This window comes from Enhydra lutris, unplaced genomic scaffold (assembly GCF_002288905.1).
Source record: "Enhydra lutris kenyoni isolate GAN:26980312 unplaced genomic scaffold, ASM228890v2 scaffoldscaffold23, whole genome shotgun sequence".
Classification (NCBI taxonomy): Eukaryota; Metazoa; Chordata; class Mammalia; order Carnivora; family Mustelidae; genus Enhydra; species Enhydra lutris.
The window spans coordinates 24,907,376-24,927,791 of record NW_019154107.1 but is presented as its reverse complement, the minus strand read 5'-3'; the positions used below and the strand labels follow the sequence as shown (position 1 = coordinate 24,927,791).

At 42.7% G+C, this 20,416-nt stretch overlaps 1 protein-coding gene across 1 annotated transcript in view; it reads left to right on the top strand.

The window, feature by feature from the left end:
- The window catches only part of LOC111150497 (EF-hand domain containing 2), a 188,316-nt gene that overhangs the window by 144,075 nt on the left and 23,825 nt on the right, over positions 1–20,416 (top strand). The window contains exons 12-13 of the mRNA XM_022507976.1: positions 10,827–11,024; positions 13,211–13,303. Of these exons, the coding sequence (XP_022363684.1) occupies positions 10,827–11,024; positions 13,211–13,303 (291 nt within the window). The remainder of the gene's footprint in view (positions 1–10,826; positions 11,025–13,210; positions 13,304–20,416) is intronic.

Here is a 20,416-nt window from a genome sequence, read left to right as displayed (position 1 = left end):
CAGTGTAAACTCCCTGATCACCGTTAGAACTGTTAGGACACGTTCCACCTGCCCAGGGTTGGCCTATGATCACAGCTCTTTTTCACTTTCCCATTTAATTTCTTGAGGTCTCATGGGCCATATTACCAGGAATTCCTCTTGAGGAATATACCAGTGTATTCCCCCTGAGACCTCTCTCTACCCCTTCCCCCTTAGTTGTCCAGGAACCCCAGGAGGGTTACATCATCCAACGAAGATGAGACCATTGTCAAACACCACTGCTGTGGCTCCCTGCGGTCACAAGGCTGCTGTGGGAGGCTGTTCTGCCAGGCTGATGGGTGTCATTTAGCTACACAGAAAGTCAAAGGTTCAGTTTTGCTGCTATTTTAAATTGGGAGAGACATGATCATGTCTATAAAGGCAAAGGGAGAGGGCCAATAGGGACCAAGAAAGCAAAGACACAGATGACAAACTGGGCAATTGATGGATCAGTGAGCTGTTAAGGGTGGGTCGAGACTCAGATATGCCTTTTGCCATTCCCTCCAATGGATGTTTCAAACGTTCTCTCCTTTCACCAGTTTCCTCCCACTCATGGTACAAAACCTCATCTCCAGGTTAACAGAGACTGTAGAGGTCCCTCCCGAGATACAGACCTCCTCCATGTCCCTGCATCCATAACTTGGCATTCTTCCTTTCTCATCTCAGTAGAAAAGGTGTCCCCCCTGCTCTTCAAAGCTAGCTTTCGTGATGGCCTTGTCTCAGCAAGAGACCTGGAGCCCATCCTCGGCTCCATCCTCTTGCCCCATCACCCCTGCACCAGCAGCCCTCACTGGTGTGCCAACCCTCACATTGCTTTCTGTGTGCTCTGACATCCAACTCTCTGTTGCCCTCTTGTTCAACACTCAGGAGATTCCTTTCACCTGCAGAAGAAAACCCAGATGCCCTAACATGGCACCTCATGTGCCTTTCGTGATTGGACCCCACCTGCCAGCTCTCTAACCCCTTGTTCCACTTCCTTGTGTTCTAGTTATCCCAAGAATCCTGACCATCTGGGTTCATATCTTGGCTTTAGCACTTACTAACTGTATGCCCTTGGGCAGTTTGCTGAATCTCTCTGGGCCTTAGTTTCTCATCCATAAAATGGAGATAATCAGGAATGTCTGGGTGGCTTAGTAAGTTAAGCATCTGCCTTCTGCTCAGGTCATGATATCTGGGTCCTGGGATGGAGCTCCGAGGAGGGCTCCCTGTTCAACAGGAAGTCTCCTCCTTCCTCTCCCTTTGCCCCCATCCCTCATGCTATCTCTCTCTGAAATAAATAATCTTCAAAAAAAAAATGGGGATAATCAAAGTTCCTGCTTAAAGGGTTTCTGTGGGAGAGATGAGTTCCTGTTTATGAAATAGTTGGATTAATGGACGCCTTCATGCATAAACATGAATATACAGTTAACCACCTTTTTTTTTCTTTTTTAAAGATTTTATTTATTTATTTGACAGAAAGAGACAGAGAGGGAGCCCAAGCAGAGGAAGTGGGAGAGCGAGAAGCAGGCTTCCCATTGAGCAGGGATCCTGAGGCAGGGCTCAATCCCAGGACCCTAGGATCATGACCCAAGCCGAAGGTAGATGCTTAACAACTGAGCCATTTAGGCGCCCCCTATAGTTAACCACCTTACCCAATCTGACAACACAGTACAGTTCAACCATCTGAACACTAGCGCTAAGCCCTTGGTAAATGTGAGCTCCTATTGTCGAGTCTTTGTATAGCTCCTCAGATGTACTATCCTCTTGTTCTCCTTGAACCTTTAAGGATACCGTTCTTTCTCCCATTCCTCCAAGCTCCTTCCCCTCCTTGCCCTACTTCTGTGACTGGTAAATTGTCATTCATCATCAGGCTCTGCTCCATTACCATCTCTGTTATGAAGCCTTCCTTATTTCCCCCTACATGTATATACATGCCAGACTGGATGTGGGGGTACTCCCTCTAAGCTTCTAGACATATCTTTATTGCAACACCCCCCCCCTACATTTTTTACTTTGTTGACTTGGTTTTCCTTTTGGTTGGTGAAGAACTCTAGGGTGCAGTCACTGAGGGGTGGGAATTGAATCTAGTTCATTCCTCTCTTATTCTCTATCAGTTGATGTTGCCTGACGTGGATTAAGTACTCAATTAGCTTTTGTCAAGTGAATGAATAAATCCATAGTTAAGGACATGTTCAGACAGAACACAATGGGAGATAGATAATTTCTTAGCAAATAAGAGATGGTCAAGTTTATTAGTAATCAAATCATTATGAATTAAAATGAGACATCATTTTTACCTGTGGAATTAGGGAACACTTTTAAAAATAATAATATCTATTCCCATGGACTTTCTCTCATTGCTGGTGTGAGAGTGAAAGCAACTTAATGCCATGTATCAAGATTTTTTAAAATGTCCTTTTTTTTTGCTCACCTGATTGTACTTCTGGGACACTATCCAAAGTAAATTATTTTACTTATATATTTATTTATATTTTTAAAGAGAAAAAAATTACTTTAGATGTCAACTAAAAAATATGTGAGGAGGGTACATAGTTTTTTCAAAATTATTTTGTGAGTAAGCAAGCCAAAAAAAAAAAGGTCACTGCTTCTGTCTCTGGTGCCCATTCCTTACCCTTTACCACAAGACAGCCAGTCTCTTCCTTCCTCTGTGGTCAAAGGGAAATCATTTTAAATACAGACAAGTGTTTACACATGAAGATGTTAATTATGACATTACTTATATAAAAATTTGAGAAAAACCCCCAAAATATCCAATGGGGTGGTTTAGCATTTTTGTTTCAGAAGAATATGTGATAACAAGGAATGTATTAGTTAAATGAAAAAAAAGGCCATAAAATATGTTCACAGATATTAAGAAAAAGAAAAGACAAATACCCACGCATAGAAAAGAGACTGCAAGGAAGTATACCAAAATGTTTACTTACTTGGTTTTGTTTGGGCAGTAGGAATTTGTTTGGCTTTTTTTCTTGCTTTTATTACTGACCAAATTCTCTATATTTAGATGTGTTCCTTTTATAATGGAGTAAAGCCAATAAATTCTATATTTTAGAGTGTGTGTTTGGGAAGAATTAGGACTGATTGTATTCTATTTGATATGTTTTGATATTAGTAAGTCCTGAGTTACTAAATTGATTGTAAACACCTGGAGGGCACAGACCTAGTCTTGTTGAGCTCATTGTTCAATCAATAAATACCTGTGGGCTTCTATGGGGGTGGCCTTCCATGTAAGGTCCTCACTCCTTGCCCCTGCCCATTGTCGCAGGGACTAGGATGGCCTCTAAAACATCTAGCAACCAGTGAGAAAGAGTTAAAAACAAAAAGCCAAACAAGCGAGGTTGGCTTGGAGACAAATTATCCTTGAACACAGGATGGGTGTTAGCCAAAAGGAAGGTGCTAGAAAATGAATAGCTTTGCTTATAAATGAAATGAATATTCATTCCTTTCTGCCCACATTGCAAGTTAGGCACCATCATCTACACTTTTCATTTGCTGCTACCAAAAAATCTTGACATAATTTAAGAAACAAAAAACACTGTTGTCCTAGCCTCTTTCAATGTTAATTGAATGGTATTGTGCCAGATTGTAGAAGAATGATAGAGGAGTGGCCTTTAAGGGTTTCTCAAATTGCACCTCTATGAGGAATATTGTTAATAATCCACAGCAATTGCTCTTAACAACATGAGAATGTTTCATTTTTTGTTTGGCTACACTTAAACAGCCCCAGAGTTGAGTGCACCAAGACATACTGAATTTCAAACTAAATAAATCAAAATTACCATGTACATTCCACTACATGTCAAAACAGGAAAAGCCATAGTATTTGATGTGAAATGAAGATTAGAAGAGCAATAGAGAGAAAACTAGAAGCCTGCTTTCAGTTGGAATAAGAAAACAGGGTCAGTGATTTTCAATGCAGATGTACTTTAGTTTTGGAGAAAACATATAAAAAAATCAATTTACAATGCAGATGAATTTGGCAGTAATTATGATACTGTCAAAAGATTCTTTAGTTTCCAGAGGACTTATTTCAGAGTCCATGGTGCTTGCTTGTCATTAAGAGCTTGACAGGAATCAGAGGAATTTAAAGTTAAAATGTTAGGTGCCATTGTCAATTTAAAAAATGACCAAGAGGAGGATAGAGCATCTTTGTATGTAACAGGGTAGAAAGGGGTGCCTAATTTGATTTCTAAGAATTAAGCAGTTGTGCAGTTTCTCAAATATATACATTATCTAAAAAAAGGCACACCTGGAACTCAGTTACTTTATCACTTCAGACTCAATCCTGACTATGACTAATTAAAACAAGTGTACCATGTTCCTTTTACATTCTGCAGATGAATTCTGTGACTTTAGTCATCAGAAACATTTCACATTCTTCTAAGATAAACTTGCTTTGGAGAAGTAACTCGTTCAGTTCAATATAACTTGAAACTATCTCCATTGTGGGATTATGAGAGAAATACAAATTGTTATCATTTATTGGGCATTCAGGGTTCCAGGCACTAATGCTAAATGTTTTTTTATACCTTGCTAACTTAACCCTTGGTTTTCATTTATTCAGCCAACTACTTACTATAGAAATATTACTATGTTCCAGGAGCTCTTTAAAGTGTTGGAGATTCAGCCATGAACAAAATAGTCCTGTCCTCTGTAGAGCTTATGTTCTAGTTGGGGGACAAAGACGATATATGGAATAAGAAGGTAAATGGTATACCAGGTTGGCATATGATGAATGCTACTGAGGAAAAGAAAGCAGAGAAAGGGTTAGGGAATGCCAGATTTGTGGAGGGAGGGGGTCACAGTTTTTAAAAGAATGGTCAGAGAAGGCCTCATGGAGAAGATGACACCCAAGCAGATGTGAAGATGCCCTACAGGAGGTAAAGGACCAAATCATGGAACTGTCTTGGGGAAGAGCCTTTTAGGTAGAGGGAGCAACAAGTGTGGAGACCTTAAAGCTACAATGTACCTGGCTTGTTTGAGGAAAAGCAAGGAGTGCAGTATGGCAGGTAAGAGGGAAAGGGGATGAGGCCCAAAAGATAGAAAAGGGGACATCTCATCAGACATCACATAATGAGACTTTTGGGTTCTACTTCAGGAGAGATGGCAAGCCCCTCAGAGGGTTTTAAACAGAGGTATGACATGACCAATGAAGCCAATGGTCTTGTCCAGTTTCACAGGTAAGAAACAGAACTTGGGAGAAGTTAGGTAATTTACCAAAGTTATTATGTGTTAATTAGTGGGGCTGGAATTTTAATCTGGGTCTATGTAATTCAAAAGCTCATACTTTTCCCATTAAACCACAACTGCACCTCCCAATTGCAAAGAGGTTTATGACCCAGGCTGGAGTAGGTGATTTTCTTAGTCTGGACTTGACCTCATGTTTCCCTTTTCTCTGAGGTTCTTTGGCTTCTCTGGCAAGGCTACCATGTCACACAACTCCAAGAGGACACCATTTATACCCTAAGTCTATAAATGTACTCCCATCTGGACAATGTCCAGATGAAGTGACCATATATCATGACCTTTTTCTCCAATGAGAACATAAATGGTTTTGAAGTACGGTTAGGCTGGTAGCAAAATCCATTTGGTCAGACATTTGTCCTGGTCCCACTTTGAAGCATCTCACCGTCTCTCCTTCCTCTGACACTTACTCTACCAGCTGTTTCTACCACCTTCCACTCACTGTCTGGCAACACACTGGTCCAACAGTATGGTGGGCTGGGATGTCAGTGACGGAAAGGCAGGGTTTTCTCTTCTGCGTGGGCAGCTCAGGCCCACAGTTTATAAGAGAAAACCTGAGGGACTGTAGAACATGAGCATGTATGTCTGGCTTCTGATTAGTAAATTGTCATCAAAATTGCTGCTTGGTTTAATTTAGGCTGAACCAGATTTTCTTATAAGCCTTACAGCATAGAGCTTCAATTCTTGAGCCCTTGTTTACGTTGAAGCTAATTTTTTTTTAAGTTGGTAGGAAAGTTCTTGTTTAGACTTTACCGATTCAACGTATAAGGAAATACCCTGAGATTCAGAGCTTTAAACTGAAGTTTTTATTCACTGTTACTTGAGTGGGTGACTTTAATGGAATTATATCTTGTAAAACTGCTTAGCATTTCATGTGTCAGAATTCTGCCTGGTTACTTCAATACCCTCGAGCAGTTTGGCATTATTTTTTGACTCTTATGACTTTAGTTACAAAAACTAAGAGAAAATCATGGCATCATCCCTTAAAGGATTAACCAAATAATACTGTGATGATCCATATAAAATATTATTGCCAGGAACATAGTACAATGCTGAGTAAAGGCAAAGATGATTGCCATTTTGAGTTTTTAAGATCAGCACTAGTAATCACAGAACACCAGATAAGTACAATGAGAGCTCCTTTTTTTTTTAAGATTTTATTTATTTATTTGACAGAGAGAGATCACAAGTAGGCAGAGAGGCAGGCAGAGAGAGAGGAAGGGAAGCAGGCTCCCTGCTGAGCAGAGAGCCCGATGTGGGGCTCAATCCCAGGACCCTGGGGTCATGACCTGAGCCGAAGGCAGAGGCTTTATTTAACCCACTGAGCCACCCAGGCACCCCTGAAAGCTCCTTTTAAAATGAATTTTCATTTCCCTTAAATGAAGGGGCAGGAAGCACTAAGATCAGACTTTGCTCTCAGGTCATATTTCAGGTTCACTTTGAAGGTTTAAGTGAGGAAAGGCTATGTGTGATGGAAGTTGGATCTTTGTTTTTGTGACTGTTGCTAGCAAAAATAGAATATGCAGAAAACCGTGTGGTGGGTCCTCACTAGGTTAAATACAGAATTCCTAAGTGACCCAGCAGTTTTACTCCTGAATGGATACACCCCCAAAATTGAAAACAGGCATCCAAACTCAAACTTGTACATGAATGTTCACAGCAGCACTATTCACAAGAGCCCAAGGGTGGAAACAACGCAAACGTCCATCGATGCACAAGAGATACCCCAAATGTGGCACATTCATACAATGGAATATAACTCAGGCCCAAAGAGGAATGAAGTACTGATACAGCCTGGATGTGAGCGCGAAAACATTGTGCCAAGCAGAAAAAGCCAGACACAAAAGACACTTCTCCATGATTCCTTTTCTAGGAAATATCCAGAACCACCAATCTGCAGAGATGGTAAACAGATTAGTGGTTGCCAGGTGGGGAGAGGGCAGAGAAGAAGGAAGAAAGGAAAGTAATGAAAATGTTTTGTAAGAGACAGATGTGGCAGTTGCCCAGCACTGTGAATGTGTTAAATGCAACCGGCGGTACGTTGTATGTTCCGGCTGTTTTTACCACAATCCAAAATAAGGCGGGGTGAGAAGATCCCTTGTTCTTGGTGAAGCCCATTCAAGTTTGACTCCTAAAGAAGGGGGCACATGGCAAAGGCAGGGCAGAGTAATGGCGGCCACTTGAGCTCTGCAGGACAAGTCTTCCACTTCCTGGTTGGGGTCCCCAGTCCTGGGACCCTGCCTCACGTGGGGACAGTGGGCACAACTGCCACACCAACATCCACCCCAGGGCCCCTGGTGTCCCGTGTGACTAGGGGCCATTTTAAGTCTGGGGCAGCTTGTTTGAAACCTTCACATTAAAGACATTGGAAGTGGGGCGGTTACTGAGCTGTTTAAAACCCAAACCTGCAGAGATCTAGCAGATAGAAACTTGAACCGCAATGAGGCCAGGACAATTTAAGCTTATCCACTGAAAAGGAAAAATAAACTTTTATGACCTTGGGGTGCTAGAATAAGTTTAGTGAAAGGTAGGTGGGAAGTTTCTAGTTAATGCTGCCCATGTTCTTGTCCCTTGTCTTTGCAAGTGTACCACTTGTCCTTCTTCACACTGTTTCTAGCCTCAAAAGGAAAAAGCTCTCAAAGGGTTTTTTTTTTTTTAATGATGACAGTGAAAATAATAGTTGTTTATTACAGAAGTTCAGAAAGAACAGAAACTCTCATATATACACGTGTGTCTGTATAAAGAAATCTCAGAGATCAGGGATAATACAGATATTTGGCATGTTTCCTTTGTCTTTTTTTTAAAGTTTGTATTTAAATTCCAGTTAGTTGGGTGCCTGGGTGGCTCAGTGGGTTAAGCATCTGCCTTTGGCTCAGGTTGTGATCCCAGGGTCCTGGGATCGAGTCCCACATTGGGCTCCCTGCTTAATGGGGAGTTTCCTTCTCCCTCTCCCTCTGCCCCTCTCGCCTTCTCTCCCTCTCTCGCTTGCTCTTGCTGTCTCTCAAATAAATAAATAAAATCTTTAAAAAAAATTCCAGTTAACATACAGTGTCATATTAGTTTCAGGTGGACAATAGCAATCCAGTCCTTTCTTATATCACCTGGTGCTTATCACAAGTGCCCTCCTTAATCCCCCTCCCCTGTTTCACTTATGAATATAGGGGTACTAGTACCTTCAGTTCCAGTGGGAATCCTGAAACTGAATTTATCAATATAGCATGGGTACCTCTCATGCCAGTAAATACCAATCAATAACATACTCTTCATGGTTGCATAGCGTTCCATTTTATGCACGTGTCATGACTGATTTTTCCATGACCAGTGTTCTAAATGAGCCTGGGGCTTTCATGAAGTGGTTCCTCTGTGGTCGCTTAGTCCTTTCTCATGGTTGGTGACTCAGGGTTTCTGAAATTATTTTCTATTACCTGTTTATGCTGATCAATGATAGCTCTCAAAGCAGAGGTCATAGGCAATAAAGGGAATAGAGGTCTGTAAACAAACAGCTCAAAACCTACAACCTTTAGGCAACTTGCCCTGACTGAGCCCCACTCTATCCACTCATTCTGTCTTCTGTGTTCCAACAGAAGAGGGACAGAAGAGTATGTGAGCGCACGGGCTTGGAGCCAGACTGCAGGGGTTCTCATTCTGGCTTTCGGGAGGTTGGGCATACTCAGTGCCTCTGTGTTCTCATCTATAAAACGGGGATGATAATAGTGGTCCCTATCAGGGCGCCTGGGTGGCTCAGTTGGTTAAGTGTCTGCCTTTGGCTCAGGTCATGATCCCGGGGTCCTGGGATTAAGCCATGCATCAGGCTCCCTGCTTAGCTGAGAGCCTACTTCTCCCTCTGCTGTTGACCCTGCTTGCGTGCTCGCACTCTCTCTCTATATCAAATAAATAAAATCTTAAAAAAAATAATAGTCCTTATCCTGTAGGCCAAATGAGATGATCTGTGCCAGAAGTCCCTAGCAGCACAGCAACTGGCACCCAGCTAGTACTCCCTGAAAGGCAAGGGTTATTATTATTACTCAATTCACTCAAGCAACCCTCCTGGTGTATGGCATTGGGAGCTCATCTGTGTGTGCCGGGATGCCTGTAATAGGTTAGAGACTCTGAAAAGCTCAGATGCCCAAGTGACTATACAGTGTTTCCTACACAGGGAACCCCCAGCTAATATTGGTGATTGATGGTCTGATCCAAACCGACCTGATGCAATTGTGGGATCCTCTTGTTTGAATTTGGTTGGTCTTGATTTCCCATTTAAAAAAATAAATAAACAAAAGGAAAACAAAACAAAAAAAACCCAGAAACCCTAAGAAGTGGATATAGGTGAAATGCAATTTCTTCAGATATGTCAACATCATAGCCATGGGTTTTCCTACATGCTAAGGAAATTCTTGACTAGGAGAGCTCAGAGATCTTCAATGATCGTGATAATGACAAGAAATACATAAAAGCACTAAAAGCCATTATTCCAAAAGACAAGTCTATAGCCAAAGAGAAAATAAAATCTTGTCTTTGGTCACTTAGCTGGGATTCTTGGGAACTGAATTACTCTCCGTAAATAGAGTTTCTCAATGGTGGAAGCTTATTCAGGTAACCACTGCAACAGTTGCTATTTTAACTATTTTGATGTCCTTCTTTCTTACTCATGCTGCATGGTTTATCACTTTGATATAGAGACTGTATTGAAAACAGTCCCACGAATTTGTTAGGTTTTGAGTCCTCGTTGTTAATGTGTCATTGCTGTCTTTTTTTTTTTTTTTTTTCTCTGCCACATAATTTTTGTTCCATTTGCCTTCGTAAGACTCAGACAACGATTGCTCTACACAACTCTTCACTTTTTACTCTCTTCTCTCACTTTTTCCTCACTGGCAGGGTGTGTCAGTCTTAGATTTTAACTGCATAAATGTTTCTGATTGCATTCTCCAACTCAAAAAGACTTTCCAAACGTGCTGATTTATAAATTTTATACCATGGGAAGCCAGAACCCCAAGTCTGTTACTATTCTGTGTAAAGTAAGATTAATAGGCATTGAATGAAATCATGTGTCTGGTGACAGGTTTTTTGACCATTCAAGGACTTTAAAAGACTTACTGTCCGGTTACAGGCTCTTATCTGGTAGAAGTTTGACTCTGGGCAAGATGCCATTTTATTTAGAAACTATAGTGCTTATGGTTTTCCCTTCTAGCCCTGGTATTTTCCTACTACTCCTAAGTGAAGTAGCAATTAAATTAAAGGAAAATAGTCATCTGTCCTCTATGCAGTTGATAAAAGTTTTACAAAATGGAATTTGGATTGTTTTCTTAAAAGATTTTATTTATGCATTTGAGGGAGAGATAGAGTATAAGCAGGAGGAAAGGCAGAGGGAGATGGAGAAGCAGACTCCATGCTGAGCCGGGAACCCGACATGGGGCTCAGTCCCAGGACCTGAAGAAATGACCTGAGCTGAAGACAGACACTTAACCAATGAGCCACCCAAGTGCCCTGGAATTTAGACATTTTTAATAGAAAGAGAGTGAAGTGTTCTTAGATGTAATTTCATGAGCAATTTCTCATTTTCTTTACAGAGACATCATAATGAGTCTGACTGTTGGGAAACTCACAGACCATGAAGTTATAACCCTTGCCCGTCACTACCAGGTGCCCGAGGACACGAGGCCTGATATGAATGTCCTAATTGCACGGGCCCATGAACAGCTCAAGAAAAAAGCTTTTGAGAATTTTGAAAGACTCAATGCTATTTGTGTATACCAAGACCGAGAAAAGTAAGCTTTCATTTTATCAATTTCAGTAAATCATGTAAAGTTCTGCAGACCTGAGTAATGAAGGAATTTATATTTTATCCAGTAGGGCAAAAAGAACAGTGAGATGTCCCACTATACTCCACTATAGACCAAATGTACTTTATTTTTTTTTAAACAAACTTTATTTTTATCACACAGAATATTAAAAAGTTGTGCACTCAAGGGTTGATATTTAATAAGGTCAGTATTGTTACTGCTTCAACAATGAAGCGAAGGGCTTACGTGGACCTGGCTTTTTTTTAGAGAAAAACTGTGGTGATGAATTTAATTTGGTGTCACTGTCTTGATTCCAGCAATTTTACCCACCGGTGTTTTTGTACCATTAGTACAAACGTCCACCCAGTGGAAAATGCCTAAGTATTATTACAAAACTAGTTTTGATTTTTTTTTTTTTTTTGCTAAAATGTCAACTTTACTCACATTGGTATCAATAAAACATGGTTATCACAAAAATCCCAGCAACATTCTTACAGAAATTGCCAAAATGATTAAAAATTTTCTTTTTTTTTTTTAAGTCTGGGTTGTACACAGCACTCATTTTTTTTTTTCCAAATGTACTTTAAATCATTTTGGGGAGGTATTTGGTACTGATATTTCATCATGATGGTGAGGCTTTGTTTGTTGATGGAATAGGGAAGGCCCTTGTATCTTCAAAAAGATAAGATGCCCCTTTCCATTTCCTTTTAATTGGTTTCTAGAGGCTTTCAACTGAAGCATAGTAAATCCAGATGTTAGAAGGTTTAATCCTGAAATATCTTTTCTTACATTAGTTTGTGATCACCGGGATTTATAAATGTGTCTTTGCTAATACAGAACACAGGGAATTTACAAGTAAACTTTATTTAGAATTTCTTTGAAATTATTTCTTCTTGAAAATATGGAAGCTCAGCATAATCAATTTCTAGTACATTTGCCATGTTTCTATTACTCTTTATTAAATCATTTTTATAAACTGGAGCCCCATCTTAATAAGTTTTGGTATTCATCTTACCCACAGACTTGATACTCTGGGGGGAAATATTCACCAGGAGTTAGAAAATCTTACTCCTAACTCTAGCCTCTAGTTTTCCTACTATGAACCACTGATGTTTCTTTGCCCCATGACCCCTCCCATCACCCCCAGACCCGAAGTTTGTACCCAAGTGGCCAGCTTGCCTCCCCTAAATATCTTTAAAGACCTATAGTTTATCTTAATGTTGAACATGATTGTTTTGCCTAATCCATAACACATAGTTGTTGAGTTTTTGTAAAGGTGGTATTTTTCCTTGAATCTTTTAAAACTTTCTGGAGCCTCCCGAGGCTGTATGGCCTGAGCTTTGCATGACCCCAGCCCTGCCTTCCACTCTGGTGGTACCCCTTGCCCAGGGTGAGAAGTGTGACCCTCCTTTACTAAAGGAACACCTCCTGGGAATGATGGGGCTCCTTGATCAGACAGCTCTGAGGTTCTTCCAGATCTGACAGGCTTCAGTTCTAGACACAAACATTCTCCCATCATCTTGTAAACTCAGTGTGCATAAAGCAGCTCTCTTTCCTTCTTACTGGTTCTGATTTTGCCTGGTGCCTGGGAACACTGGCTGAATGAGAACATTGGACAAGCATTTCTGTGCCCCTGGCAGGCTGGGGAAAATGGCTGTTGAGCTGCTCTGGAGAAACCATCTGACAAAATTGAGGTGAATGTTAAAGCCCCAACTGGGGCCTCAAGGTTACAAGGTTTGGGTCCAAGGAAAAGACTCGAAAAACACCCTCAAGTCATATAATACTTGCGTTGGAGGCTCTAGATGCCTGTCAAATTAAGAGATGTTTTCAAATATCAGAACCAGTTTTGACTAGTGGTCAAGAAGGCAGATCGATTACTTAGAGCAACTCTCGTGGCTGCACCCTTAAAGTGCTGTACTATCACCAACCGAGAGTCTGAATCTTGATGGAAAGGCCTTTGGAAGGACAGAATCTGGTCACTTCTGAAATGGAAAAAGTCGGTGAAAAGCAATATGACTGTTTTTCCTTACTGTGAGTTCCAGTACCAATTTTCGTACTCATTTTCATGTGCAGACTTTAAGGACACATCTGTATTTTCTTTCCTATAGCATGTAATTGTGACTCAAGAGACACAAAATATAGAAAGACCTGTTTACTTTGTTTTAATGCAGAAAAAAAGTATTACCCAGCAAATACATCAGAAGGCTGTGCAAGTCCTCCAGGTTACCTTTGACCGATGATCTTCTGGCATCCATACTCTCTGGGTAAGCAAGAGCTCCAACCCTCAGGGGGTTTGTCCTGCATATTTTTGTTTGGGGGAACTATTCCTGGTTGTACATTGACCTTTAAATATCCTTGATTTACCCTTGACTGCTTTGATTATGTTATTGATAACACATCTCCATTTAAGTGTTACAAAAGGAAAAGCTGGGCATGATTTTGAATGTTAGCCTACTATGAATTGCTATTTTATCTTTTTAGTGTTAAGACACACACACACACATATGTATACACAGGTTCCTGGGACAAAATGAAGATATCTAACTTCATTGGTTATGAGGGTATTAGATCTAAAATTCAGGACTGGTTTTTCAAAGCAGTAGTTCCTGCTGGCTAAAGACATGCAGGAAGAGGGCCTAGTGTTATCACACAGGGCTCTGTCCTACTAGAACACCAGATGTAAAGTGTGAACTTTGTGATGTTGCAAAAGGAAAGCACAGTGAACTGCTTTCTAAAGCACTGGGCCCTCCTGTTGAACGTTTACTTTTGACTTCTGGCACCACCCTCATAGATATGCAGACTCTGGTCATCGTTTTTGGCTTCTATGACATTATCCCCAGCCCCGCCTCTGACTCACTTATCTTGGTAAGTCTGACATTTTGGACTATGTTCTAGGCATTGTCGTCATTCACAGAAGACCTCACCTCAGTTGCTTTGTGAGAACTACTTTATGAGTTACAACTCATATCATCTTGCCTCACCTGAGGAGGCTGAGGTTTAGGGAGATGAGGTGTTTTGCCCAAAGTCGCCCAGTCTTCTGAGAAAAGCTGTGACTGACCTGCCCAACCCTCCAATTCCTTACCTCTGAAATGATATAATACCTCCTTCCTGGAAGTTCTGAGGGTGACTTAAGATAACGTCTATAAAGTACCCAGCGCAGCACCTGGTACTAGGTGGTGATTGGGGCCTAGGAGAGAAGTTGAAGTCAGGGACCACAGACCACACACCCTGACTTAGAAATGAACTGGAAGAAACTTGTGTCCTTCTACACAGAGGAAGCCTTGTTTTCAAACATTTGGATCTGAAGGCGTTTCGCACATTAAGCGTCTCCAGTCAGGAAGCTGTGGATATTTATTAGATTATCTCTTATGGCCCCAGGGTTGTGTTGTCCTGGAAAGTCCAGTGATGTGGGAGCCTGGCCTCTGGAGGACCTAGATGTTTCCTCTCTAACACCGAGGCCACCAAGTCCTCATCCTCTCCTTTTCTCAGCAGACTGTTTCGTCTTTGCCTTTACGATTTGACATGAAAGGCAGAAAGGCCATTCCGTGATTCGCTTCGGAGACATCCCAGGCTCAGCGCGTGTCCGCCTCCAAGCCCCATGTAGCTTTGTGGAGGTCATCCCCCTGAGTTGCTAAGCAGGCTCTGTTCAGTCTAACTCTGCCTCTAATTGTGCAGTGACCCTGCTCCTCACTGAGGGGAAGCTTCAGACTAGTCAGATTAGAAAATGTCTCATTCCCAGTCCCTTCTCCCTCCAGTATGCCCCGCCACGATGTGGGTCACATGCTTGGTGTTTTGCATCATCTCCGCAGATTCCTTTCAAAGACGCCCCTAATTCCTAATGGACCCATCAGCCTGCAGCTCACATTTAGATTCTGCATTCTTATTGTTCCCCACAGACTCCGCAGGGCTTTCCAGAGCCTTGACCAGACTCTCCTTCTGCACAGCCCTCCTGTGGCACGCTGAGCCAGAGCCCCTCTGACGTCTGCCGTCTCCGGTGGGAGGCAGGCCTGGAGTTTATTGTTTTGGTTCAGTGCACGCTCTGCCCAGGGGCAGTGTTACCTGCCGCGGGATGTAGCTGGGCAGCTGTTAAGCAGCTGGCTAGCCCTGCTGTGTGAACTGAAATCAGGAGACGGAAAACAGTGTGGCCAAAGAGTTGGCCGATGTCTTCCACACAGTGATTGTCATGTATGTATTTTGCCTAGCGCTGCATCTCGCTAGGAAGAGTTCCCTCTACTGCCTTTCCATTTTTCTTGGGATTCCATTAGGTCTTTTCCTTATTAGCACAACTCAAGTTAAGAGCAGGACTTCAGAATCTTTACACCTCTGGTTACCTCAGCCCCCCACCAGTTTGTGTTGTGGAAGCTGGTCTGAACTCACTGTACTTACCAGTCAAATTTCTTTCACTACTGCACAGGGCATCCAACTTAAATGTTCTAAGTGGTAGTAGTAATGGGTAATCCATCCATAGGGGGACTGACACTCCATATTGACATAGTGCCAAGGGCCCTGGGATATTTTGTAAACCCTTGAGCATATGGAAGGGAATGTTCTAGTTGAGGCTAGACACGATTCCCCAGCTTGTAAGTGCGGACCCTGATGTATAAAGAGGCTCTGTCACTGAGGGACCTTGCAGAGGACCAAGATGAGTCTCTAACAGGATGGGCACTCCCTACATTGTCCCTGTCCGAGCTCCTGGGAATCAGGGCTATGTCTCATTCACCTTTGCAGCCCCAGACACTTGTCCTGTGCTAGTACACTGGGGAGTTGGGGGGCAGGGAGGGGAGAAAAACATGGGCTTGATATACACCAGATCTGCCTCTGAGCTCTTCCAGCTCTACTGCCTCCCACCCATGTGATCACTGTAAATGGACTCAACCCCTCTGAGCCCTCATTTTGGATTGTTAATATTTCCTAAGTATTAATAAGCAAGAAATCCTGGTTCTCAAACCATTAGGAAGTAGAGAGTATTCTGAGGTCATTCCATTCTGTGTTCTGTGTGGGACGGGGGAGTAAAGAGGTAGCCTCCTTCCCTAACTGTGGCCTTGTGAATCGGCACTTGGAACAACTGGAAATTCAAGCACAGCTCTTTCCCCAGCAGCTCTGCCCCAAGCTGGCCTTTCACAGCTGGCTCTGGGCTCCATGGAATGCCTTCGAATTGACCTCCCGAGAGAGCTGGTGCCGCATCCAGAAATATCATTAAAATGGAAAAAGTTAACGGGGCTAATGGGGCTCTCAGATCATCTTGTTATACTCTCCCCAGCCTCAGCCCCTGCGTCCCCATCCCCCCCAGAGGCATCATTTGGACTCTGGTGATTTCACCCAGCAGTACCTGGCAGTGGGGCCGAGGGACAAGGGTCAGGCAGTGTGGCCACTACTGTGGCAGTGTTTGGTGACCCGGGAAGTGCGCAGAGAGAAGCCCCACCTCCCAGATGCTTCCTATGTTTTCCAATATAAGGTGATACATAGTTTTTAAGAAATGAAAAAAAAAAAATTCCAAATCCACATGGACCAACAGAGCATCGACCTTGTGCACGCTCCATACTTGGCCGCTGTGACATGCCTCGCCAAGGTGTGTGCTGGAATGAGAACAGGAATTTAGAGGCCCGGCTGTCCGGACATGACTGGAGCTCCTCACTAATAACTTGAGCCATGCCACCTGGCCAGCTCTGGGTTTGTATGACCAACTGATGCAGCAGCCTGGAGCTTGACTTTTTTTCTGAACTGTCCATTCTTTAAGAATCTCACCAGGTGTTCCAGCGTGTTCCCCTGGGTTCGCTGGGTAATGCATGGAAACCAAACACAACGGCGTGAATCAAAAGTGTGTCTTTGCTGGGACGCCTGAGTGCCTCAGTCAGTTAAGCGTCTGACTTGTGATTTTGGCTCAGGTCCTGATCTTGTGATTGGGAGATGGAGGCCCAAGTCAGGCTTCGTGCTGGGCGTGGAGCCTGCTTAAAATTCTCTCTCCCTCCCCCTCTGCTCCTGGCCCCTCCTGCCTCTCTCTCAAAAACAAACAAACAAACAAACAAACAAATGTGTCTTCCCTGCCTGCCCTCCCTTCTAGCCCCAGTCATGCATCCCAGCCCATTCCCCTATGTTACAAGATGGCCTTCGCAGCAGAGGGGGAAGCCACGTTACTCTTCAGCCACATACAGCTGCCACCACACGGTTTATACCTCCACAGATGGTGGAAATAAAGCAGAGCAGCTTTATTCCCTGTGGCAAGGAGATAAATGGCTTCTGTAGTTTTGGGGCCATTCATCATTTTTGGGAGGGGGAACACAAGCACCCGTCAAATGAGACATTTGCCTCATTTCTAAGAGCTCCTACCTAGCAAGGCATTGAAAAGCGTGCTTGGGGGTCATGATTCTCGAAGGAGGAACCAGAGAAATTATTTTCCCTCCCTCTTCCTCCACAAACATGTCCCTTAGTTTGTGTAGGGAAGGAAATGGTGGCTTGCCCCAGTATCAAAGGGAAAGAAGAATTTATGGAGGTTTTAGGAAAACACTTTAGCACTGTGAGCTGGGACTTTAAAGTAAGGAGGCTGACTTTTTAACAAGCAGAGAAACACTTAAAAGCCAGAATTAGTGCTGCCCTTTAGGGCAGTCACCCTGGAAGACTGTGCGCTGATTTCAACAATGTCGCCATAGACAGTTCTTCTTTGGAATTGCCTTCACAGCCTTTTCAAGAGAATTACTTCCAGAGTGGCGAATCTTCATCCTTTGACCATGGATCAGAGTCTTAGCAAGAGCCAAATGTCATTTGGAGAGGAGCAAAGTAAAGGATTCAGGGGGAGAATCAGGAGGCTAATATTTTTGATCAGGAGCACAGCATAACCCCGAAGCAAGGAGATACATTTTCAGAGGCCTTTCCAAAATATTTTGAAAGGTTGGGTAGGATTTGGCGAACGATGACCTGTAGCCATGAGGCAGGTAGGACGCCATGACAGGTGACTGTGGGAGATGGTATCCAGTGGTAAATGTAAACACTGACCTACCCATACCTAGTCCCCTACAGCCAAGCCCTCTGCATCTCTGAACTGCCACCCCCAGGTTCCTCTGCCTCCAGCTTGGACTGTTTTTAGAACTGGAGCTCTCCTTTGTATCCTCTCTCTCTCTCTACCTCATCAAACAATATTATATAGTAGATTTCATGTATGTTATATAGCAGAGGAGGGCGTGACAAACCTCACCCCATCAGCAGTCTGGGGGAGGAAGCTGTGTACAGAACTTTGGAGCAGGGAGGAAGACTGCAGACTAATTCCTCACCAGCAAGCCCCAACTAGTGGCACGCCTTCCTTTCCAAGTCTGACTTGTACAACTGTACCACCTTGAAAAGCACGTTTCAAGGTCTCTCATCTGCTTTTTCTGCTTTGTAAATTTGTATTTATAGCCAACTGATACACGCTCATAGTAAAAAAAAAAAAAAAACTCAATTCTGAAAAGTTTATTCCAGCAAGAGTAGTTTCCAGCCATATCCTTCCCCACCTCCCAGACCCATTCACAGGAAGCAGCCTCTCTCATCCCTTGTAGCTATCTCTATAGACATTTAAATAGCAGGCATGTACTACTATTCCTGTTTCTCATTTTTGGATTCTAATACTAACTTCCTGTTACTGTGCTTGAGAATTTAACATACTATTGGTTCCCATTATTGTTCCTTCTAGATGCCCTTAGGATCTTCTCTTTGTTCCTGGTGTTCTGGAATTTTGCCAATGGTGTCTTGTATGTCTGGGCTTGTGGGCATTTAACACTTTACAGATCCTTCTGGTCTGGAGACTCTGTCCTTTGGTTCTAGGAAACTTTCTGTCAATTTGTAGTAATTTCCTCCCTCCATTTGCATTTTTCTCTTGTGAGGACTCCTGTCATTAAGATTTTAGATATCCCAGATTTAGATCTCTTTTTTCCCCAATTTTCTATTTGTCATTATGATAGACTTACTAAGGGATTTCCTCAACATGATATTCTACCTCTTCTACTGGGTCTATTTACTACTGTCAGATTTGTTTTATTCCAAGAACACATGTTAGTCTGAATGATCCTTTTTGGTAGTCTTCTGTTCTTTTTTCATGGATATCCTTTATCACTCTTATCTCTCCTCTTTCCTTCTGCAACGTGAACTGTATTTGTTTTTCTGATTCCTTTTTTTTTCCTGTGGCCATTTTGACTTCTTTTTAATGTTGGAAGCTTTTGCAGGGTGGATCTTATGGATTCATGGGTTTCATTGCACAAGTCCATCTCATAGCCTTTATTTTCATGCAGTATCCCCAGAAGCTGGAATCTGGAGATTTTTCTGGGACCATTCGGAGGATCAAGAGAAGAATCCTATCTTCTCCTGCTGGAATAGGAGGGAGGGTGGAATGAGGGAAAGCAGGTTCATTGAAGCATGGCTGTTGGTGTTCTTGAAATGGGAAAGGGGAAGAAAAGTGGCTGAGAGGCTCAAGTTCAATGTGTAATGCTCTCCTCTGCCCTCCATTATGCTTCAGCCCCACCCCTGACTGAAGCTCTTTCAGTTGAATTTCCGTAGAAGAGGACAGTATAGAGGAAGTTACTTGGGGCTCCAGCTGCCATTGCTTTATTCAGGCTTTGAAACAGCCCTTGTTTTCAGTCCCACACCATGTCCCTGCCTCTGTTGGAACCTGCAGTCTGCATTCTCCACATCTCGGGAGTTTTGTGGGCTACACTGGCTAATCTCTAAGTGGCCCCTGCCTCTGGACATTTAGAGTTTAGCTTCCCTCTAAGTGGCCCCTGCCTCTGGACATTTAGAGTTTAGCTTCCCTTCCTCGGTTCTGCCAAGTCAGTTACAAGCCCTGTGTTGGCTTTTCATTGTGCAAGAGATTCTGAAGATTCTTGTCCAATGTTGTCTTTTTTCCAGCTACCATTGTCATTGTGGGCTATTACTTATTTTTATTCCTTCATTATCATCTTGGTGAGATTTTTGTGGGAAAGGGAGTTAAATATATTTGTGATCAATCCATCATGATTAACTGCAACTCTGTCCACTTCCCAAGAGTGAAGAATTCTTCCAAGAAGGATTGGCTACTTTTATCCCTTTTAATTGAAAGATTCTTTGTTCTTTTCTCCTTTGCTCCTTTTGCAGGGATTTCCATATCCACTGAGATCCTTTAAGACAAAACTGAAAAGAAAAACTTGGAGAATTACACCACATCAGCTCAACTCTTCCTTGAAGCCTCACTCTGGGTCTTTGGAAAGATCAAATCTTTCATTTTTCCTCAGAAAAAAAAATTTTTTTCTTAAGATTTTATTTGAGAGAGAGAAAGAGGGTGAGAGAGTGCAAGAACAAGCCAGAGGGAGAGTGGGGAGAGAATCTGAAGCAGACTTTCACTGAGCACAGAGCCTGGCAAGGGGCTTGATCCTTCA